This window comes from Aethalodelphis obliquidens, unplaced genomic scaffold (assembly GCF_003676395.1).
Source record: "Aethalodelphis obliquidens isolate GAN/ISIS:26980383/991018 unplaced genomic scaffold, ASM367639v1 scaffold1, whole genome shotgun sequence".
NCBI classification, from domain to species: domain Eukaryota; kingdom Metazoa; phylum Chordata; class Mammalia; order Artiodactyla; family Delphinidae; genus Aethalodelphis; species Aethalodelphis obliquidens.
Genome location: NW_020837945.1, coordinates 67733791 through 67758494, shown reverse-complemented (window position 1 = coordinate 67758494; position 24704 = coordinate 67733791). Strand labels below are relative to the sequence as shown.

Sequence of the window (24704 nt, the reverse complement as noted above, 5' to 3'; positions counted from 1 at the left end):
AGTTCTGACATTCTTCGATCTATGCACCTGGGCCAGTTCCAGGAGGACATGTTAAAAGCACAGGAGTGAAAAGAAGGATAGCAGCGTTACGGGTTTACATGTGGGCGAGGCTAAGGGGAAAAGACAAACCTTGAGCTCAGCTTTCTTGCTGAGATTCCTCTCAATATTTTTTGTTAGGCGGTGCCGCGGACACCTTTGCTTCGCGATGATTGGCTCGCGGCGGGGGCCTCGTGTGTGTCCAATATGGCGGCGCCCAGTGGCGGTGTGAACTGTGAGGAGTTCGCCGAGTTCCAGGTGACGGGGTTTTCCTCACGCGGCAGGCGTGACCTTCCTTTTGTCCCCGGACCGTGTTCCCTATTCTGGCCTGGGAGGGAGTGCGGACCAGTTGTGGCAAAAGCGGATATTTCAAAACTCCTTTTTCGAGACATTGGAGGTCATAGGGGCGCGGGCTTGGCCTTAGGGAGCGAGGCTGCTGCCTTGGGGTCATGGCTCTCCCAGGCCTTGAGTAACTGCACCCAGAAACTCCAGTGGTTCCTCGGTGGCAAAGCCGAGTCCGGCCGGGTGGGTAAGGATTGCAACAACCATTTAGCCATTCTCTGAACTCAGTTCTTAGTCTCTGTCATTCCCCTCCTGTTTAAAGCTGAGTATTTATAGGAGAGAAGAAAGTGAAGGAAAGCTTATTTACTTGATAAAACAAAAAAATTGTACGAGTTTCACTATTTTGATGCGTCAGAACGTTTGGAGGTTTGAAGGGTCGATTAATCCTAGTACCTGCGCTGGTTCTCTGCCTTCCCAACCATTAGAGAAAATGTAACATTTAAGAAAAAGGTTATGTCTTTTATATATTCAAACACCAGAGGTCTAGGGCTGATTATTAACCCACGAATTAAAGAACAGGGGGTCTGGATTTTGACGAAGTTGCAATGAAAGTTATCTGTTCCAATGTAAGCATAAGTGCTGCTGTCTTGATAAGAGTGTGGAATTTAAAAATAATGAAAAATGTATTTTTAACTAAAGATAATGAAAAATCATTTCACGTATCACTGACCTCTGTAGTAAGCTGTGTGCTTGCATCCGTTTTTAGGGAGTGATATTCTTGAAGATAATCTCAACAGATTGAATTATTTGACAAACATCATTTGGTCAAAGAAGTTTCTGTGGAGTCTTTCCAGCATTATATACACCCTTTTCACCACTTCAGCTGCGCAGATTAGATCAGGACAACAGCAGCAGACTTCAAATGTGATCAAAGTGCCTAACAAATACAAATATTTGTAAAAATCTTAAATAAGGTAGAAAAAAGACTGTTGGATTCTAAGGTTAACCAGCCCATTTGTGGCCTTGGTCTTGTCACGTTAGTCCTGTGATTTAACTTGGGTTAATGAGCTCAGATAATTGAGCTATGATAGCCTTAAAGTTTATCTGAAAGAACCCTGGTTAGGGAGTTGGATGTTCTGGGTTCTAGTACTACTTCTGCCATTAACAGCTTTGGGACCTTGAGCTAATCACCTAACCCCTTCCATAATTAACTTTTGAATCTGTAAAATAAGATTATGTTAAATAACATTTAAAATGGCTTCCGTCTCTATAATTATTTAAATCTCTAAAACCAAATTTCAAAGGATCTCTTTGAGTTGTTGAAACATTCAACAGTGCTTAAAGAACACTTTCATTTTCTTTTGGAAGTTCAGATGAGATGTTGTAAGTGGGCAAAAGCTAAACTGTCTTGCAGAACCATTTTATTCACAGAGATCATGTAAATTAAAAAGTCATAAAATGAATCTCATTCGTGAAACCTGGAGAAGTTTTTAGATTGTTTCTCTAGGACTTTTCCAAATGTGTGGTTTATAATGGAGAATACCCTGGGTTAAAAGTCAGAAGATCAGGTTTTCCAGAGCTGGCCTTGGCATATCATTTAACCTCATTGTGAATGAGTATAAGAACATTTGCCCTTACTGCTTCAGAGGCATACAAATGTAAAAAAAATGTATCTGAAAATAAAATTTTAGTATAACATTTACATTTAAATGAATTTTGTAAAATTATAAACTGTAGTTAACTGGCACACTCACAAATTATTAATCAAAGTTTATGTTTTTTAGAGCTGTGAAACCATTACATTTTGTATGTAGGTACCTTATATGTGAAAAGCACTGCACTGAATACTGTGGAAGAGAAACAGAAAATTGTGTACTTTTTATTATAAAGATTTAGTTACTTTTTCCCCAGAATTTTATTATGAAGATGTTGAAACACTGTAGAAAGTTCAAAGAATTTTACAATGAATACTCATGTACCCACTGTGTAGGTTCTACAGTGATTCACTATATTTACTAAATCACATACCATCCCTCAATCTATCCGTCAATCCACCTTTTTTATTTTTAATTTTTGATGCATTTCAAAGTAAGTTGCTACCTCATCACTGTATCCTCATATGACCTCTGTGTGCACACAGAGGGAGAGAGATCTCTGGTGTCTCTTCCTCTTACAATGACACCAGTTCTATGGGATTAGTGTCCCACCCTTATGACCTCATTTAACCTTAATTACCTCCCTAAAGGCCCTGTCTCTAAAAACAGTCACACTGGGTGTTAGGGCTTCAACATACGAAATTGGGGGCAGGAAGGGGGCCAAGGGGGGACACTGTTCAGTCCATAACAGAAACCTGCTAGGTATCAGGCACTTGGAGAGACTGAGTGGGCAGGATATAAAACAAGGAACTCAAGCAGAGAGATAAAACGTGTAGAGGATATTTAGAATATGAACACAATGCTGTAACAGTTCAGAGAGAATTAAGTCAATAGATGGTAATTGAGTTGTACCAGAGGTGGACAGAACCAGGGGAATTCTAGGTAGAAGGAATAGTATATAGGCAGAAAGTTTTATATATTGGGGGGAAATAGCAAATTGCTGGAATTCAGAATTTGCACAGGAGCACATTGGGATTACACAAAAGATTGGAACCAGGTTATGAAAGGCCTTGAATGCCAAGTGTGAGGTTAGGGAGTCAGTGAGCAGAGGGGGTGAATTGATCAAAAATGTTTTAGGAAGATTTATTACCACGCCCACAGTCTTTGTTAGTGCCCTATCATTTTTGCAATTAGCTTTGCTGTAGCTCTTCTTATCTTCAGTCATTCCTTTCTCTAATATATCTCCCCTTCAAAATGCTATGGCTTCATACTGTTAGCTTCTAAATTTTAGGATCTGAACCATGCATCTCATTTCAGGATTATACGACTAAGTCTAAACTACTTAACATGACATACAAGTCCTTTTAAAATCCAATCCCAAAGTGCCTCTGCTTAGTTAACTCTCACCACTGCCCGTATTCATACATACTTCTTTCTCCCCAACCCCTGCCACTTCCAATGTACATTTGAACTCTACTGTCCAGCCACATAGGCCTACTTTTCCCTGAACACATGATGTTTTGTCATTTCTGTGTGCTTTTTTCCACTTAACACCCTGAAATCCCTTCTTCCTGACTCTATCTGAGACCCAGTTCATATATCACCTGAGCAAAATCAACTAAGTATTCCTAGAATGTGTAAGTCTTGGTATTTCTGGTAAGAATATTTATTTATTTACACACAATTGATTCTGAGTTGTTTGGTAATTAGGTACAGACTAAGTAGACTATTTTCTAGCATCAGTGATGGTATCTTTTGCAGCATACCTAGCTGCTCCCTGTTCCCTCCTGTGCAGAGGACCGCACAGGACTCTGGCAGTTGTAGGCAAGTCTGTATTTCTGGCTTGGGGGAAGCACAGTGTGAACATTGTTATGAAAATGGAGTTTGAGCAGCCAGAAAGAGCACCATTGAATGGGATCTACTTCTGGGTACCTTCAGGCAGAGAGTGAGAAGAAGAAAGGTTAAGAAATTTCAGATCATTCTGTGGAGTACATTTTAATTTTACTGTCAAGTAATAGACCTTTTACCACCCCCCGTGTACTCTAAAAGCTTCCCAAAATAATAAAAAGAATTTATCTAAGGAGTAACCTTAGGAATAGAGTATAGTATAATTGCAGGGGCAGTAGAAAATTTTCTCCACCCCTCCCTGCTGCTAGATATGGTCAGTCCTTCAGTTCTGAAATTGCCTTCCAAGAGGGTGAGATTTTCACCCCACAGTTAAAGGTAATACATAAAATGCAATTCCAAGGTAAGTGCCTGAATAACTTTAAAGGGTTAGCCTAAAGTTAAAAATTCATGATATATCAGAATTTCTTGTTGTTTTGAGGAGAAAGAAAGGAGAAGCTGGAGGCACTACAAAGTTTGGAGAGTTATCTTCTGCTGTTCTTTGACACTTAGAAGCTGATTAGGGTTCCAGCTCCTATACAAAGATGTAGTCTTCAGAGAGCCACCGAACTGTGTATATTTCTGTATTATCTCTGTGGACTTGTGTTGCAGTTTGTTGTATGCTATCTGCTCGGGGGTGTCTTCTTTATATTTTCTTGGTGAATTTGTGAGAGAGAGGGTATGCCATTGGAACAAAGTATCAGGTAGGTAGTTAGTAATTCCTTATGAATGATACATATAGTTTAATGGCAGCACTTATGTGCCTGTATTAACCTTCATCTGCTCTCAGTCTGTGAGGGTACCCAAGCTTTTCTCTAGACCCCCTTGGAGTTGCCTTAAGAGCTCTGGCACCTTTTGTACTGTAAAGAAATTTGTGCCTAGTGAGGTAGTTTATAGTTCTTTTCCTTCTCCTTTTGCAATTTTGAAAGAAATTCCTTCCTGAGCCTTACCCCTTCCCCCCCCTTATCTTTAGCTTTCCTAGTATCTTTTCTGTGATAGTTAAAAGTAGCTTACAGTTCTCAGCAATTCCTGAACAAGTGCACTATCAGTTTGTCATTATATTATCTCGAATTCAACACTGTCCAGTAGAGCTTTCTGTGATGGTGGAAACTTGTGCTGTCCAATATGGTAGCCACTAGCAGTATGTGGCTCTTGAGCACTTGAAATGTAGCTCGTGCAACTGAACAATTTTGATTAAAATAACCTCATTTTATTTAGAGGTTAGATTAGATAGAGGTTATATAGATAGCTGGTGGCTTTCATATTAAAAGCCAAGCTCTAGATCATATATTGATGATTCTTTAGCACACAGAGAACGCATATATTTGAAAATTCACATTTGTAAGACTGAAATTGTTTGATTTATTACCTAGTTAATGCCAGTAAATTCCCATTGCTGTAAGGAACTTAACAGTATGTCCAAATTGTTTTATTGGAGGGAAAATTGGCTGTATTGCTAATGATCAGACTCAAAACTAGTTAAAGTTCAAAGTAAATCAAAACTCTAGGAAATGATAAAACCTTTCACCTGCATCAGTCTTCTAACTAACCTCTTTGCATCTACTCTTGTTTCTCTCTAATCCATTTTCCACACTTTAATTCTTTAACTTAGGCAATCATTTCAGAATACAAATCAGATCATGTAACTCCACTGTATTTAAACACTTCATTGGTTCCCTATTGCTCTCAGGAAAAAGACTAAAATCCTATAACATGATCTGTAATGGTGGACCTCATTTTACACCATGCTTTCTCTTATTCTCTGTACTTAAGCCACATTAACTTTTCAGTCCATTAAACACTCTATTTAAATGACTCTTGTGAAATCACCCATAGTTTCCATCCTGCTAAATCTAAAAAGTTAATTTCTGTCCACATCTTTATTGACTTCCTAGGAACATTCAACACAGTTGACCGTTGCCTTCTTGAAACCTTTCTTCTTCTGACTTCTGTGACATCTCAGTCTTTCTCCTGTAGTTTTAGATGCTAGAGTTCCTTCTTGATCATTAACCCCCTTTATTCCCTACAGTCTCCCTCAGTGATCTCTTCTTGTTTCATGGCTTTAAAAACATTAATTTGGGGAATTCCCTGGCAGTCCAGTTGTTAGGACTCCAAGCTCTCACTGCTGAGGGTCCCGGTTCAATCCCTGGTCAGGGAACTAAGATCCCGCAAGCCATGCAGCATGCATGCATGCATGCATAAATAAATAAAATTTGTTAATATAAGTTCAGCCCAGTTCAGTGTCAGACTGGTATATTCAACTTTCTGCTTAACTTTTTTACTCATATCTAACAGGCATCTCAAACTTCACATGTCCAAAACAGAATTTTTTAAAAAAACTTTTTATTATGCAAAATTTCAAATTTTACAAAAGGAGAGAGAGTACCATGAATCCCTGTGTACTCATCTTTCAGTTCCAACAATCAGTTCATGGCCACTCTTGTTTCATTTATATACTACCATTTTCCCCATCCTAACCAGATTATTTTGAAGCACATCCCAGGTAGATCTTTTGTTCTGTAAATATTTCAGTCTTTATTTCTAAAAGATTACAATTTTAAACAATACCAGTGTCGCAAACAATTAACAATAATCCTAAATGTAAAATATCCTCTGAGTCAGAATAGGATCTTGATCTTCCCACTCCTTCCAAATCTTTTCCTCTCCCAGTCTCTCCCCACCATTAATTAATGACTCTACCATCCATTCGGTTGCTCAGGTCTCAATCCTAAGCGTCATTCTGTTTTCTTATCCCCCAACACCAATTCATCAGCAAGTCCTATCAGCTCTCTCTTCAAAATATATCCTGAATCCAACTTCTTCTCCCTGATTCCACTGCTACCTCTTTGTCTCTTGCCTAGACCACCAGAGTAGTCTGCTGAATGATCACCCTGTTTCCATTCTCCACATAGCAGTCGAAGTTATCTTTTAAAAAATTAATCGTTATATCATTCCCTTGCCTAAAACCCTGTTTCCTTTAGGAAAAAACCCTTAATTGTTTCTGTTGTCTCTACTGTCCTTTATTTTCTCCTCAACTCTGATCTCACCTAATACCACTCTTTCCCTTATTCACTTCCAGCCCACTTGCCGCCTTTTAGTTCTTCAAACATCCCCAAGTTTGTTCTTGCCTCTTAATTTTTGACTTGTTCCCCCAGATGTCCTTTTAGTTGGCTTATTTATATCACTCAGATCTCAGCTCAAATGTTATGTCCTGGAGAGGCCTTCCTTGATCTCCCTATCTAAAGTATTAGCCCCTCAGCCCCACCTAGTCATTCTTCATCCCATTACCAGTTTTCTTTTTTGTAGTACTTTTCAGTACTGAAATTATCTCATTTATTGGGGTACTTGTTTATTGTCTCTCTCCCCCTCTGAGAATTTTGCTCCATAAGAGCAAGGGCCTTTTCTATTTTATTCACCATTATAGCCCTGGTGTTTAGAATGGTGCCTAACCATTAGACATTAGTAAGTATTTTTTGAATGAAGAGTGAGTTAATGAATCAACTCTGTGGTCTCTCTAATTGCTGCATATGTTTAAAGAAGAAAGATTGCTGAGGACTCTCAGTCAAGGAAAGCTTTATCTAAAAGGTATAATGTAAACCTTGGCCTCAGGATCAGTTCGATTTAGAGAAAGGGAAAGACGAGAGGGATTTTAAAGGTTTTTTTTTGGTTTTGTTTTAATAGGCAAGTTGTAGGAGGTAAAGTTGTCAAGGAAGGTCCCTGTTTGCTACTTACCTATTTTTTGACTCTAAATAGTACTGCCGCTGTTTGTTTGAAATTTGCCACTTACTGACATTATATATCCTCTACTGTACATAAAACATTATTTAAAATTGTGGTTGCTTAGTGAATATGTTAAGATTATCCCCTAAGAATTCCAGTTTACAGAGAATCTTGATACTATTGACAAAAATAGAAAGATACAAGAAGAGGGGATAAGATAGTGAAGTTGGTTTTAGATCTGATGTTTGCCTGTTTTTATTAGTCTAAATTATGAGCCTTCTACAAGCTGTTTTGCTTCTAGATTGGGTTCTAGAAAAGGGCGTTAAATTACTAATTAAAGATTAATAGCCTGGTAGGAATAGAATCTAGGCTGCAGACAGATTGAATGGCCTAAATGGTTATTATAATTGGAAACGCCTAGCTGTTAATTATGAGGGAAATGGTCAAATAAGTTGTGATACCTCTACAGAACAGAATATTTATGCACCTATTAAAAATGTCTTCAAGGTAACAAGGGCAGAATGCTCATAATTCCATAAAGTAAAACTTTTAAATGTTATACAGTACCTCAATTTGATAAAAATATTTGCGGATATGTATAAAAAAACTGAACACAACATTGTAAAGCAACCATACTCCAATAAAAATTAATTTAAAAATATGGATGATTCTAGTTTCTTTAAATTTTTTCCTAAATTTTCCAAAATGATTGTGTAATACTTTAATCATAATAAAAGTTTATTTTAACAAATGGATGATACAGCATAGGGAATATAGCCAATATTTTTTAATAACTTTAAATTTAGTATAATCTATAAAAATACTGAATCATTACATTGTATGTTTGAAATTAATATAATATTGTAAATCAACTATAATTCAATAAAAAAGAACGGTAACTATAACTAATTCACAATCATGTGATTAAATAATGTATGCAAATCACACTCCTGCCAATTTTCAGATTAAAATCTGTCTTTTTTTTTTTTTTTTTGTGGTACGCGGGCCTCTCACTGCTGTGGCCTCTCCCGTTGCGGAGCACAGGCTCCGGATGCGCAGTCCCAGCAGCCATGGCTCACGGGCCCAGCCACTCCGTGGCATGTGGGATCTTCCCAGACCAGGGCACGAACCCGTGTCCCCTGCATCAGCAGGTGGACTCTCATCCACTGCACCACCAGGGAAGCCCAAAATCTGTCATTTTTAATATGACCAAAAAAAAATGGATGAAAGGAATGAAGAAGCTGATTTCAGTGATGGATTTAAGTTTGGCAAAGAAATAGGTTCATATGTTGAATGAAGTAGAGGATCAAGCAAAGATGCTTTTAATACACATTAATATTAAATGTTAACTTCCTGGATGTTTTCATTAAGTATAGTCCTAGTATTATACACTTCTGTTTTCTTAATGATTTTTCTGTGATTGTGTTTTGTTTTGTTTTGTTTTGTGGGGCCAGGGTGAGGTAAGGGTGGATTAAAAGAGAAAGAAAGGGGTATACTACTAGAAACCTTTTCTAGAGTTTATATCATCTGCAGACAGAAGGTAGCTGATGCCCAGCCTTTGTCTAGTGACAAGTGAAAAGAAGTACCCTAATCAAAATGTGGGGAGAAGGGACTATGCTGTGTTGGTATACTCATCAGGGTCTTTCTAAGTTCCCTGCCCTTTTGGTATTATTTTTATTTTGATTGGGTTTTGAGAGTTGGAGCCTCTTTTAGAGGAGAGAGATCCTTGGGAAATGTGAACTTGGGTAACTGAGAAAAGGTAAAACTACTTGTTCTATGAACAAGAAAGCCACAAAGAGATTTGATTTCTTTTCTAGCAGTATACTTTATTTTTGTTACAAAAATAATACACAGTCGTAGTAAAAAACTAAGAAAAAGCCTGAAAGGGAAAAAAGCTTGAAAGGATATAGATTAACGTCTGCACGTTAATCACTGCTGATAGTTTCTTGTGTATCTTTCTAGAAAATTTCTGTCTAGCACCACATTTTAGAATGATAGACAAAGAGGGAACAGAGCAAGCAATGATGCTGCGTTGTTTTGGACAAGTGGAGGTAATCAAATTCAGTAGAATCCTTTATTGGCTGTATGCTGGAGATGGAAAGAACAGTGTTTGCTAAGCACCGTGCCAGAACATGGGGTTTACAAATGAATGAAACCATCTTTACACTTAAGATGATCACAGTGGGACCAAGGAAAGAGTTGTGCCAATTGTTAGAATTACTATTACATAATCTACCTCTCATTCTTGTAAAAAAGATTTTTCTGTGGTTGCAGTATATATAGTGTGGTTTCCCCACTCCTAATTCACAGGGTTGTAACATATTCAAGAGCTTTATTTAGTTAGTTAGTTTTGCTTAAATGGTCTTTTTTTAACCACTTAACTTTCCATTCAAGTTACTATTCTTTTATTTTAAATATATATAGGAATTACTCAAGGTGATGAGGACGATTGATGACAGAATAGTACATGAATTAAACACTACGGTTCCAACAGCTTCCTTTGCAGGGAAAATTGATGCCAGCCAAACCTGTAAACAACTTTATGAGTCTGTAAGTGTATCTTTTGAGTCTTTTCTTTTGTGCTTCCTTTATGCCTTTCTCTGTAGGCAAAATAAGAAAACAATTGACATAATTAACTGTGGATACAAGAATGGAATCTTCATGTTTTCTTGCCCACACCTGAGGGTATATATAAGTTTTGATCTGGTTTCTACAAACTAAAGAAAATGTGTGATCTTAAGTACAAGTCTGGGAAGAGACAGTTCTAAGGAATGAAAGCAGCCTTTTTTCGACCCCCTCCTGAGCAGCCTTTAACTTAAGGAAAGCTTATGCTTCAAGGAATGAAGGAGAAAGTGAAACAGTCAAGTACAATAAAACAGTGAAACAAGAGCAGGATCTTTGAATGAATCAATCTTAAGAAGCTAGACACCTGATTTAAGGAAGAATTAAAACCCTTCACACTTTTTATCAATATATCTTCTATCTTCCCTGACTCATCAGGAAAGGGAAAAGAAGCATTTGGCAGGAGAGAAGGAAAAGCCACAGATAAATTGTCCTTTTCTGAGGCTTTGGTTTCTCAAGTATATATTTTTTCATTGCCTCTTAAAGATCCCCTTTATTTCTCTTTTTTAATTTCTAAAAGTGAAAGGAAATAACGATGTAGCTGAGCATTTTTTATAGCTTACTTATATTTTTTTCATTAATTTGGAAGCTGATATATGGCATTTGCTTTTTTAGGCTCTACCAGAAGATTACTGTATTACTTAAAATCTAAAGTCAATTTCTCAATAATGAAAAAAAAATCAGTTTTGGATAAACTTATTCATATCACTTAAATTCAAAGCATTAACTGCTGATTTTTTTTTCTGCTTTTATGTGAAAGTATGTTACTTTGTTGAGTGGTCAGGTAATTCTTGTGGCTTCATAAAATTGTAGGGACAGGGGCTTTAAGGAGTAGACTCCAGTATTGGGAGTAGAGAGCATGGGTCCAAGGCCTAATTTATTATGAGGTTGTTCGACACTTCACTTAGTTTCTTTGGGTAGCTCTGTCTAAAGAACTATTGGTAGAAGTTTGTAATGGCTTTAGTGAGCCACCTCACTACCCATATATATATAATCTCTATAATCTATTCAATTGTTTCCATTTAGAATCTTTTTATTAACCTAGAGGTTTATAGTATAGCGATTAACAACATGGATTCCAGATCTAGATTAAATCTCACCTCTGCTACTTCCTAGCTGGGTGACCTTGAAATAACCTCTGAGTCAGTTTCCTTATTTGTAAAATAGTATCAGAAAAGTATCCGGTCAATTGTTAGAGGATTAAATGAGTTAATATAAGGTGCTTACTGTACTAAATGTTTTACGTATAAATGCTTGCTGCTTCTCTTATTGTTGTTATTATTTCTTATTCCTTTGTTGAACCAGGATAAACTGGCATGCTAAATTTGGAACCTTTCTGTTTTAGATATTCTTGTGTATGTGTTTGGGTTTTTCTCCATCTGTATTCTAGAGGGATCCAGCAACATGAATGTATGTAAAGGATTATTTATCAAGTAGCTCTGTTCCAGGGGTCGAGCCTGCAATAGAGTACCCATGCTAACAAGTACCACTGAGTTCCCTTAGATATTGTCTCAGTTAAGAAGTGGAGCTCTGTGACATGTCCAAGTTGTTTACGGTCACCCTGACTGTCTTTAGTTCCTGACCCTTCCTTTTATAGTCGATGAAGGAATATTTGCGCACTCTAATGATAATACTTCTTCATAGGAGAAGATAAGCAAAGTTATTATAAAGCACTGATTTTAGAAATTCCAAATTTTAAAAGTATAATCTTAGTAAAAATGAAATAATTTCAGTAAGATTCCCTTATTAGAGCATATTCCCTCAATATATGAAGTTTTCCTTTATTGTTTAGTTTTAAGGTAAACATAAAAATCAATACTGAACAGTTAAAGAGTCTAGGAACTTGGAACAGTGCTTTACAAATGCAAAACTGTTACCAGTGTCATAATGATTGATTTCGAGTAATTCTTAAAGCTATCTCTTTAATATAATGAACTTTTGGACTATGTTTAAAAAGTATGCTTCTTACATCCTTTTGTCAGAAGTTCTGGAGGAAGATTTAAAACACACAAAAAATGCCATGACAAAAACTTATTAACTTTTTTTGCAATTGAGGTATAGTTGATGTACAATATTATATAAGTTTCAGGTGTACAACATACTGATTCACAATATTTAAGTGTTTTGCTTTTAATGATAGTTAAACTAAGGGTCGTTGTTAGGATTCTAAAATGATGTTTGGGAAATTTAGAATCAACCTTTGTTCTAGAAAGAAAAACACCAAAAAACTATAATCAGGAAAATGACATTCTGTTTCCCTTAAAGGCAAAAAGCATTATTTTAAAATAATGATTAAAAGGTAGTAGGTGAAAATTTCAGACTAAAAGAAGTTCTCAAAGTTGTGGTAAAATAAAACTGGGAAGTCCTAGATATACCCCCTTTAGACTAGTTTTGAATCATTCTCCTGCCCCACCCCAAGTGTCTTCATTTCAGAATTGCTTACCCCAGATCAAAGGAAGTATGGTTATGATATGGTTATAGTTCAGGATTTTTCTCCTCTAACCAAAGTTTTACTTTACTGAGTTTCTTAATTTTATCTCAGTTCCTTTATAAGCACTTTAGGTATCAGAAATAATTCTCTTATGACCAAATCCTCAAGCATCTGATACTAATGAGCTAATAAGCCTGGGTTCATGTTATTTTTTCTCTAGTAGGCTTATGTCACCCCATCTGTTACTAGTTATCAAGTGTCCTCATTTCTTTGACATATATGTACAGAAAGAAGTCCATGCATATTCCTCTTGCATATGCTCTTAGTTTTGAATTTTATTGAAGGATGGTCATGAAAACAGACCACAATAATTGATAATACTGAGTAAAAGGTGATTTGCCCAGTAATTCCTGTTCACATAGGAGTGGGTTCACAGTGGGGCTAATCTGAAGGAAATGTAAGCAGGTGAGGATAGGAGGGTAGTCTGCATCTAGAAGTGTATCCACAGGTAAGGGGCCAAGCTAACGAGGGGAATAATGGAGGAAAGCCCAGCCAAGGAAGGAAACTGTGTGGAGAGAGACCAAAAGAAAGATACTGAACGTTTTAATGGACAAAATTTGAAATTGATTTTAAAATGCAGATAGAAAAATGAGAATATTGTGATAGACTTCTAGTTGGTACTAATACTGTTTCACTAATTGCTGGGGGGTTAGACAAAATATCAAAGTAATTAAATAGCATCTGGTATCTGAGCAATGTACTGAGTCATGTTGCCTCTAAATTTTAGAGGTGGAAAGGATATTAGTGATTATTTACTCATAATCCATAATTTTCCAAAAGAAGAAACTGAAGCCTGTAACAGAAGCAGCATATTAGCTAATAAATATGGGCCTTGAGGCTGTCCTTGTGAACCCTAAATGTTACACTGAAAAAAATTAGCTTATTAGAGAAATATACTATAGGTGGGATTAACGTCTGTTATGAAATTCCCTCCCTTAACATGGGTACAACTTTTAACTAATGCACTTTTAGTATTCCCCTCTAGAAATATAAAGGTTTATTCTTTCCTGGTGTGTATTAGACCAGTAGTTCTCAACCACGGGGTCCCAATATGACCATTTAAGAGCTGTATTTCAAATAACTTATGAGGAATGCTTATAGAATGGTTGTTAGTCCCATATTTTATATAAAATATATATAATGGGTTATTTCTATACAGCCATCACTAGCATAGCATTGGGATAGTCCCCCTTCAGAGGGGAGAAGAAATGATATAACGTGATTAAATGGAGCAAGCCAACACTTAAATTTTAGTTGGAGGTGAACTACTGTTATTATGCACCATTAATTATAATGACGATTGCATATAATTTTAGTATTTTGCTCTGCCTCCACCCCAAGTTTTTGGGGTATCTTCAGAATTTGGCTATGATCATGGGAGTATGTTTGAATTGAAACATGACTATCATAATTAATGAAAAAAGGCAGAAAATAGATGCAAAGTATTGTATTGGATTTGTTACATTAAGATGAAGGCTGATAATTGCTCTGTTGGGCATCCTTTACTCTCTGTCAGCACACACAATTGATGGAATCGGTGACCTCCACTTCATGTACAATTTTTCCTTGTTAGTACTTAAAGTTTAAAATCTTGAAAAGGGTTCTGTCTGACATAGGTAAATGTAGCATTCTTTGTTTTTCTTTATTGTAACTAAGAGCTTCTCTATATCACTTACTTTATAATTTTTTGCACTGTTGACAACATGAGGCTGCAAAAAACAATGAAAGAACAAAAAGAGAACAGCAATAGGAAGTGGCCCAGAAGGTGTGTGAGGGTGGGTGTAGGGTAGAGGAACACACAGGTGCAAGAATGGGAGAGAAAGGAGTGTAGGGAGGAGACTGAGATGAATCAAAGCGCAGCGCAAGGAGTGCAGGAAGAGGAGCAGGAAGGCCTGGGAGCTTAGTGAGGAAGAGGACGGCCCAACCTCTTCACTTTCACCCTCACAGCTGCTGCCTTTGAGCGGGCTCATTCAGCACAATCTTCTCTTCCACAGATTCAGTTTTTAAAAACTGTTTTAGAAAGTATTACATTTCTGTAGCCTAAAAAAGTTTTTTTAAAACACTGAAATGTGACAAATTGGTGTGATTTTTTTTTTCTCATTTCCTTCTTTTGTTCTTTTAGTTGATGGCGGCTCATGCCAGTAGGGACCGAGTCATAAAAAACTGTATAGCTCAGACCTCATCAGTAGTAAAACAGCTCCGAGAAGAGAGAGAAAAGAATTTGGACAATTTAACATTATTAAAGCAACTTAGAAAAGAACAGACAAAGGTAAGTTGAACAGGGTTTACATTTCTGAGGCAAGGTTTCCAAACTTAGCCTTCAAAATAAAGCCAGTTTTTAATATGAAAAACTCAGAGTAAGAGATGGTTATTACTTAAAACCAAATGATCAGGAGATTAGTACTTCATTTTTAATGGGCTTTATTTTATTACATTTCAATACTAATTGGTAAATTAATGTGCATTTCATGAACGTATGGAGTGTAGCAAGTTTTAGCTAAAAGAAGCATGTAATCATGTTATTTCCATTCCTTTACATATTCCACAAAGATACAAGGATTAATATAGACCAACACCACATCAAAAAATCTAGGGAAATCACATCTGTATCTATGTTTTGAAGCTTGACTTGAGAAGAAACGTTTTTTTAATATATTTACATTTTGAAAATATTTACCTCTGGTTTCAGCTGTAGAAATCTGCTGAAATGTAATATAGATATTTAACTTCAGGATATTACCCCCTTCCGCCATAAAAGTATAGTACTATTTAAATATAACCAGGGCCACCAGAGCCTCATTATGTTTATTTCTTTGCTGTGGAGAGGGTGGTATGGGTCTTTGACTCTTTTCAGACTCTCCTTTGTTTCCACTTCATCTCCCATGCCTGCCATTTTCCCTTTTAGGAGAACACCAAGTGTCCACTGAGTTCTATGTCAGAGCAAGCTTTATTTTCCCAAAGTCAGCTGTCATGTAGATGGGGTGTGGACCTCAGAGTAGAGTTAATGAAGCAGAGCTATTTCTTTATAGCCCTTAAACATGACACGTCAAGAAAACAGTTGAAATGTATGCCATATTTTATTTTGTGGACTGCATTGCTGTCTTTTGAGGAGGGTGGGGGTGGGAGGGGACTTCAGGGGTAACTTTTTATTCTGATACAATTTCAAACTTACAGAAAAGTTGCATGAACAGTACAAGGAAGTCCCATATACCCTTTACCTATATTCACCTATTTACATTTTGCTCCACCTGCTTTACAGTTCATTCTCTCTACTCTTCTTTCCCCCTCCATCCTTCCCTCCCTCTTTCCCTGTCTTCCTCCCCCTCCCCCATACACATTTTTTTTCCTTTACCATTTTGAAAATATGCTGGGCACATTATACTCCTTTACCCCTACATATGTTGGTTATTTCCTAAGAACAAGGGCTTTTTCTTACATGACCACTGTATAATTATCAAAATCATGTCTGTATTTTAAGATGGTGTAATAGGTGACTTACTGATCCTTACATGTCGGGTGACTGAAAATCCAGTGTGAGATGGAATCATGTTTTCATACTGAACAATTTGTGAAGTTTGCTCTTTGTTTAGTAGATGTAGCCAAACTTTGAAAAAGGGATCTTGCTGTCTCTCTCAAGCCTTTGTTCTTTTGCTGCACACAGGTGTGCACTTTCTTAGTCATCCCATTGATGCAGTGTGTTTCACTGGATACAGGATTCATCCACTGTCTTTGCTGTTCTCTTTGTTCATGACAACTGCTTCAGCCCTGTGTTCCACACCTGCTCATTCATCAGCCAGTGGTGGGTTCTTCAGACAGTGAACTTAGGCTATAATGGTCATCTTAGCCTACCCTCCATGTTGATGAAGGCTTATAGATAAATTACAGAAAGCTGGTTAAGATCTAGTATTTTTGGATTTTGTATTTTAACAGGCTCTTGAAGTATTGACAAAGGAAAGTGCAGGGCAGGGCTGTTAAATCAGAAACTGAAAAATGATTATTTGCAAATTAAGTCAGACAAAGAATAGAGTGACTCTTGTTAGCAGAGTGCAAAGTTCAAAAACCAGTGTGAGTGTTTGTGAGTGATGTGTCACACAATTTTGTCTGCCCTCTGTTCTGCCCATATGCCTTTAGAGCCCAGCACAATCACTGCAAGGAGGAGTTTTAGAAACCAGCCAGTGAGTTATGAAAGGTAGTTTTCTGGCCTGTGATATTGCATAGGACTAGAGTAGAAGTTAACCATGAGTAGTAGTATTTAAGCAAATAAGGAAACTTGACTTTCTTCTTCAAGTTTGCTATGGAGATTATAGAATCAGAAAGAGACAGCTCTTGGAGATGTTCCAGCTCTACCTCTTCATTTTCTATATATGGAAACAGACTTAGAGATACTGACATCCCCAGAGTCACAAGCTAGTACGTGGTAGAACTGGGACTTTATAACCCATCTCATCTTACTCTAAATTCAGTCAGTGTTTTTACCTTAAGTTGTGACTAAGAGTCAAATTCTGATTACTTTAGTGAACAATTTATTTACATACAGTGATGCCCGTCTGAAAGTTCCCAGTTCTTTACCTGAATCCTTACCTCAGAAAAAGCACATTCCTTGCTGGAACTATATACCTGCTGTCACCTCTTAGTAGCCTTTGAGATGAAGTTTACCTGTTTAAGACCCAGAGCCTCAAAAACAACCATCTCGGGACTTACCTGGTGGTGCAGGGGTTAAGAATCTGCCTGCCAATGCAGGGAACTCAGGTTCGAGCCCTGGTCCGGGAAGATCCCACATGCCGTGGAGCAACTAAGCCCATGTCAATGAAGACCCAACACAGCCAAAAATAAATAAATTAATTAAATAAATTTATTTAAAAAAAAAAAACAACCATCTCAAAGGTAGCATTTTGTTGTTGGCACTGAAATTACATTGGAAGCTGGCTGTAATATCTGCGGTGTTCAAGAATAGAAAAAACATGGATTGTAAAGGCAGACAGCTCTAAAGAAATAATCCCATCTACCATTTGGAGGTTTTGTAACCTTGTAAATTAATTGTTCTGAAACTTCTGATTTTCAGTTTGTAAAATGGAATTGATACATAGTAACTTCTTATATTTTATTTTTTTGGTGAGGATTAAATTGTATAATATATGTCAGGGGACTTCCCTGGTGGCACAGTGGTTGGGAATCCGCCTGCCAATGCAGGGGACGCGGGTTCAGGCCCTGGTCCGGGAGGATCCCACATGCTGTGGAGCAGCTGGGCCCAGGCGCCACAGCTATGGAGCCTGTGCTCTGCAGCCCACAAGCTCACAGCTACTGAGCCCACATGCCACAACTGAAGCCCGCGTGCGCCTAGAGCCTGTGCTCTGCAACAAGAGGAGCCCCCACTCTCTGCAACTAGAGAAAGCCTGCACGCAGCAACGAAGACCCAACGCAGCCAAAGTTAAAAATAAATAAATAAATAAAGTTATTTAAAAAAAAATATATATATATATATATATATATGTCAGAGCTTGCATATTGACTGATAATGAAGTAGCAGTTTCTTTCCTTTTTGAGTCGCTGGGACTCCATATTTGTTATATTAATCCTCTTTACAATATCCCCCCCAACCAGTGGTTTCCACCTTTTGTTTAACCAGTATTAAGGGGGTTGGGGGGATATACAGTCTTATGTGGCAGTGCATTCTCTTTTTGGACAGTTGTAATTGTTCAGAGATTTTCTTACTTAGTGTGAAAATCTGTCTCCTTGTAGCATGTAATTACTGTTCCTTAATCTTCCCTCTGGATAAGTCTAAACCCATTTCTACACAACATCCCTTTAAATATTTGAGAGCAATTATGAATACTGTCTTAGTGGTCTGTTGTAACACTGTTCTTTAAAGTTGTTACTTCTTTGGCAGAAAGTCCAGGCTCTGACAGAGCAGTGAAGCTTTAATGATTTCTGGGTCGATATAACTGATTAAAATCTGAAACCAAGGTTGCTGTGATGTAAGCAGGCGGGCTTCCTCAGGCTTGTTACTACTCCACAGCGCATTAGAAATGCAGTCCTTCCCCTTGTTCATGGTTTCAATCCTATATACTGGCCCATACTCTGACAGCAGTTTTGAGCCTACGAAGGGAGTTTACAAGGAGCGTTGGATCAGTACCACATCCAGTCTTATTAGTGTTATATGCATATTTCTCAAACCTCCTGCCTGAGCTGTACTCCTAATTTATGGTTAGGTTCTTTGGTCTGGGTGCCTAACTCATGGTTGCCCAGAATCCCTCTGGCATTTTGTTCCCAAATCTCCTGGCCTGGGTCTTGACTTTGGCCTGAAGAAATCATCCTGCTTTTAACCTCTTGGCTGCCTCAACCTGTACTGCTTTTTTTCTCCTAATTTTCCTGAATATTTTCAGGTTCTCCTCCTGGAATTGGTTAGCTTCTTTCCTTTCAGGTCTCTCTGACCAGAGGCGACTAGGAGTATGATGGGCCTGCCATCTGGACCTGGCAATAGATTTGGCTACGTTTTTGATGGAGTGATTAGGTTGGCAGTTACAAAGAAAGTTAGAAAGACTAGCATTTTTAGCCTCACACCTCTGGCTGTACGGTTAAGGTATGGAAAACTCATCCCTTTCTCAATTACTTGAGCTTTATATATTCTTCTTCTCTGTTTTTCTTCCTGTTTCTTTTTTCTTTTATTCAAATCAGGTTGCCACCTCCTTGTCCTTTTTTTTGTTCGTCTGTGCTATCTTTGCAAATCTATATGGTAGGATCAATAACTAGAACTGGAGTTATTGAGTTAAAGGACATGTGAATTTACATTTTTGGTAAGTCTTACCAAATTGCTCTCCATAGAAGTTGAGACAATTTGTACTCCTACTAAAAATATATGTGAGTGTATCTTTCCCCATACCCTCACTAATACTAGGTTTTATCAGACATCAGATTTCTTGTATTAAAATTTTTTTTGTCATATTATGGCTTAATTTACATTTCTTTATACATGAATAAAATTGTACATTTTAAAAATAGGTTTATTGGCCATTTGTTTTCCTTCTGTGAACTACCTGGACATTTGAGATTTTTTTTTAAAAGCTCTCAAGGTGATAATAATATGCAGCAAAGCTTGAGAACTACGGCTTTATAAGATATAGCAACTGATTAAATATGAGGAGAACAGCTATGTCAAAGAAGGTTTTGAAATCTGGCCTAAGTATTACCATTAATAAGGAATGCAGGAGCAGCAGCTGGTTTTGTTAGGAAAACAAAGAGTTTGGTTTTAGTTCTTTAATTTAAATTTTCGTAACTTCATTTTGTTTTCCTTTCTTGCAGTTGAAATGGATGCAGTCAGAACTGAATGTTGAAGAAGTGGTAAATGACAGGAGCTGGAAGGTATAAAATAATGTTGGTTCTTGGAGAGAACTAGGAGGGGAAGCAGAACTAACAAAGGGAAACCAAGGGAGGGGGGAGGCAAAGAGTGCCTTGGGCACTTAAGAATAATAAAGATCCTTCATTTACAAGCAATTGAAGGCTTTAACTTTTTTGTGGGGGGGTGCAGGTTGTGGTTAGAATCCAAGTTAGAGCCATCTTACAAAAAGTAGCTTTACAGTCATATGGTAGAATTGCATGATCGTCATGGGAACAGAATTGGAGACATTCTGTATGTTTCCTAATACTAATTATGGGCTATTTGATATTTAGAGTTATTAGTTGTTAACTTAGAACCTTCAACCAGGTTATTTGTTCAAGTTAGCTTTTCTGAGCTCAATTACTTTCCATAAATTTTCATATCATTATCCTTCACATTTGTTTGTTTTCTAACATATCTGATCGTGAAACTTTGTTTGTATGTAGTTTTACTGGTATTTGATAATAGGGCTTTTTATGGCTCCTAGATTCACATGCTCCTTATTACCACCTACGTGGTTCTAATTAGGAATTAGATTGGGGGACCAGGATCCCAGGACTTTACATGTAGTTAAAAATCACAAAATTCTACACTATTGATACTATGTATAAAATAGATAACTAATGAGAACATACTGTATAGCACAGGGAACTCTATTCAGTGCTCTGTGGTGACCTAAATGGGAAGGAAATCCAAAAAAGAGGGGATGTATGTATATGTACAGCTGATTCACTTTGCTGTACAGTAGAAATTAACACAACTTTGTAAAGCAACTATAATCCAATAAAACTTTTTTAAAAAATTACAAAATTCCTGCTTTAGTTTTCTGAAAAAGTATGTCTGCATGTCCTCTCTAAAACTTCAAAGATTTCCAAAGGGCAAAATCTATTAAATCTGAAAGAATGAACTGAAGATTCTGTTTTACCCTTTGAAATTAACCAATGGAATGGGGCTGGATCCAGAGGGAGGCTAACTGAACCAAAAACTGGAGTGTACTGGGCTTCCCCGGTGGCGCAGTGGTTGAGAGTCCACCTGCCGATGCAGGGGATGCGGGTTCGTGCCCCAGTCCGGGAAGATCCCACACGCCGCGGAGCGGCTGGGCCCGTGAGCCATGGCCGCTGAGCCTGCGCATCCGGAGCCTGTGCTCCACAACGGGAAAGGCCACAACAGTGAGAGGCCCGCGTACTGCAAAAAAAAAAAACTGGAGTGTACCAACTTGCAGAGCCATGAATAAACTGCGAAATACAAATCGATTTCTTTTGCTTTATCACATTTCTTTATCCTATCCTCTTTGCCAAGATTTCTTATTTCTGCCCTTTCCACCTATGTGATAAGGTGTTTGCTCCTTGAAAGCACACACATTTTCCCCCTTTATCAGACAAATGGAAGTATATTGTCTACACTTTGTTTTTTTCCCTTAATATATCTTGGAGATCTTTTCAAATCAGAACATGAAGAGCTTCCTTATTTTTTATGCTTGCTTATATCCCATTGAATGGATGTACCAAAATTGTTATTTGACATAGTCCCACATGACACGTAATAATAGAATGTTCTTTTAACATTATGATATGTTATTTGTTTAGTTTTTAGGAAGCAAGATAAATAGAACAAAACATTATATAAATTTATACAGTTTAGCAAAAGACTGGACTCCCTTCAAGTATATCTCCATGTAAGAAGGATCTGGCACTCATTTAGAAAAGCATGACAGATATCTAAATAAAATCTTCATTATAAAAGGATTTTTAAAAAGCTTTATCTTAAAGGTAATTTAGATATTTTTGTCTAACTGTCCAAAATATGTCCAGAATATGGAACTAGCATATTTGTTAGTTTACCAAATAAGCTAGCTTGTGATGATTTTTTCCTTGAATAATTTAAATTTTATTAAAATATTAAAATTATCATATAAATGAATATCAAGGCCTTCTTAGCTCTTAGCACCTAGCAAGTCAGTTTGAACCAGTGAGGAAACACCTCTGTTTCCTAAACCTGTTGACCTGGGACAAGAAAAGGTTATATCCACCTGACCCATGCCAAATTTAATTGAATTCCAGGCCTGATTTATACAGGATGACTCAGTGACCTTTGTTTCTGTTCACATATCTTAGGTGTTTAATGAACGCTGCCGAATTCACTTCAAGCCTCCAAAGAATGAATAAAAAGATACTTTTTTTAAAAAAGGACCGGGTCATCTCATAAGAGTTAAGCATGACAGACATCAACATGGTGGGCTTCCCAGGAAGATTTCTGAGCCAACAGTCCAAGACCTTTTGTTGATTTCAGCCCCACTTACCCAAGACCTCAAGTATAAATAATTCTGATAATTATGGAGAAATCAACTGCTATTTTATACTGATTCTGTAAAAAAAAAAACAAAAAAAAACAAACAAAAAAAGATATTTTGTAACTATTAAAATAATTTTCTGACTCAGTGTACATAATTATTTGATTGTTTTCCGAGTTGAGGCAGTAAGTTCTTGTAAGAGAATTTAAATACAATTTCAATATCTGATTTGATTTATATTGTACCTTTTTGAATTTTACAAATTTATTGGCATGAGCATAGACCTTTTTGGTCATTGATAGTTTTATCTCTTTAGGTTTATTGCTCTTAAGTTAAAGGGCAGTAATATAGGCTGGATACTGTCCAAAGAAATTCTCTTAGTACCTTAACTTAGCTCGTTTTCATATGCAAAAACTAATGTTGGGTGGAAATATTTTCCTGGATAATGTTTCCGTGGACCATGAAAAGGAAAGCAAAGTAAAACAAATTCAGAAAATGGAAAAGTAGAGGAGGGCTTGCATAATGGTATTCTAGTACAGGATGATTGTATTCGTTTTCTGTTACTGCTTAACAAGTTTAGCAGCTTAAATTCACCCCTGTTTATTATTTTAGAGTTCTGTAGGTCAGAAGGCTAGGAAGCCTTGACTGAGTTCTCTGCCTGGGGTCTCACAGGCTGAAATCAAGTTGTGGCCCAGACTGGGCTCTTGTCTGGAGTCTCCAGGGGAAGAATCTGCTTCCAGGCTCATTCAGATCCTTTCGGTTGTAAGAAGAGAAGTCCCTGTTTCCTTGCTGCCTGTCATGGGCCACTCTAAGCTCCTGAAAGCCACCCATATTTCTTGACACCATGGTCCCCTCCCTCTTCAAGCTAGCAACAGTGCATTGAATCCTCATTCTTGGAGTCTGACTTCCTTTTCTGCTATAGACAGACTGCTTTTAAAGGGTTTGTGTGTTTATATTAGTTTTACCGTAATAATCTTCCTTTTTATTACCTCGAGTCAACTGATTACAACTTTAATCATACCTGCAAATCCCTTTTGCTGGGCAATGTGACATCACAGATGTAATGTCTCATATTCACAGTCTGAGGGATTAGGGTGGGACATTTTGGAGAGTCATTCTAGGACTCTGCTTACCACGATTTAAACAGAAGCTTCCTGGCTCTGGCACAGTTGGATTGACCCACTGGGGTTGTGGATAGGCTTGTGTGTTCAGTATGTTGACTCTTATCAGGTGGTGCACTTGGAAGTGAGCAATAAATGTATAAAGTGCTCACCATTCTTTCAAAAAAAGCTTTTGAGCATCTACTGTGACTCAGATACTGTTGTAGTTGTTGGGGATATTGATAAACAAGACCTACTTTTGTTAAGATTATAATGTCTTTTCAACAAAAAAATTTCCTAGTGCCAGCAGTGAAAAAGATTTTCTGTAGGACTTACCTATTAATGAATGGTGCATGACAGAAAGTCGATGTTTAATAATTTTTGGATGGATGAGTGAATTGAAAGGATACATGTGAGGATAAAAATAAAACTGAACAAAGTTGCTCTACAGGGAATTCAGAAACAGAATCCTTGGAAAGGATTCATAAGAGCCTTTCCAGAATTTCACATCTGCTAAAGTATTATCTAGAAAATCCAATTTTAGCAGGATGCTTGACTCATTCCAATGTACCATATTATGAAAATGTGCAATTATGATAGTATGGAGTGACTTTTAGTATAAATGAATAATAGTATGTTTAGTTGTGATGAATGGCATTTTAAGCCTTCAACTTTTTTTTGCGTTACGCCGGCCTCTCACTGTTGTGGCCTCTCCCGTTGTGGGGCACAGGCTCCGGACGCGCAGGCTCAGCGGCCATGGCTCACGGGCCCAGCCGCTCCGCGACATGTGGGATCCTCCCGGACCGGGGCACGAACCCGCATCCCCTGCATCGGCAGGCGGACTCTCAACCACTGCACCACCAGGGAAGCCCTAAGCCTCCAACTTTTAAGAAAGGGATGGTGCATTGCTTTTGAAAGTTGATTTGCCTGCTGAAACAGTGTTTGCATGTAATCGCTGCCTTAAAACAATTCGTTGATTTTGTTGCTTGAAGGATAGGTAGGATTTAGCCAAAAAGAGAAGAAACAGAAGGTGCAAAAGTTGAGATGAGTTTGGCCCTTCCTCAGCAGAACAGAAGATAACCATAGAGGAAACACTGATGATAATCCATTTGCAAATTCTTAACAAGTATTGGGTTAGACAAAAAATTTGTGTTTTCTGTAAGACGTTATGGGAAAACCCAAACGAAATTTTTGGCCAACCCCGTATTTCAGTACCTTCCAAATCCAAATTCTAGGCACTATTAGCCACTGCTAACACATCAGTGAACAAAACAGAAAAAAAATACCTGCTCTGAAAAAGCTTACAGGT

General features: G+C 37.5%; 1 protein-coding gene across 4 annotated transcripts; it reads left to right on the top strand.

The window, feature by feature from the left end:
* Window positions 1-173: 173 nt before the first annotated feature.
* MIX23 (mitochondrial matrix import factor 23) lies at window positions 174-22447 on the top strand. Of its 4 annotated transcripts, none has more exons than XM_027106357.1 (6): window positions 188-294; window positions 1085-1242; window positions 9942-10067; window positions 14753-14899; window positions 19930-19989; window positions 22120-22447. In XM_027106357.1, the coding sequence occupies exons 3-6, from the start codon at window positions 9957-9959 to the stop codon at window positions 22168-22170; spliced, it is 369 nt and encodes a 122-aa protein (XP_026962158.1). In that variant the 5' UTR covers window positions 188-294; window positions 1085-1242; window positions 9942-9956; the 3' UTR covers window positions 22171-22447. The 4 variants fall into 4 exon arrangements, with proteins under 4 accessions (XP_026962137.1, XP_026962158.1, XP_026962147.1 ...); XM_027106346.1 differs by having other exon boundaries at window positions 189-294; window positions 1085-1292; XM_027106336.1 differs by lacking the exon at window positions 1085-1242 and having other exon boundaries at window positions 174-294.
* Window positions 22448-24704: the final 2257 nt, after the last annotated feature.

Bases quoted from the DNA above. Each gene is read 5' to 3' on its own strand.
- MIX23 (XM_027106336.1), top strand. From the start codon at position 244: ATGGCGGCGCCCAGTGGCGGTGTGAACTGTGAGGAGTTCGCCGAGTTC. The intron at 14,900-19,929 runs GTAAGTTGAACA...CCTTTCTTGCAG, and splicing joins TTAGAAAAGAACAGACAAAG to TTGAAATGGATGCAGTCAGA. The intron at 19,990-22,119 runs GTATAAAATAAT...CACATATCTTAG, and splicing joins TAAATGACAGGAGCTGGAAG to GTGTTTAATGAACGCTGCCG.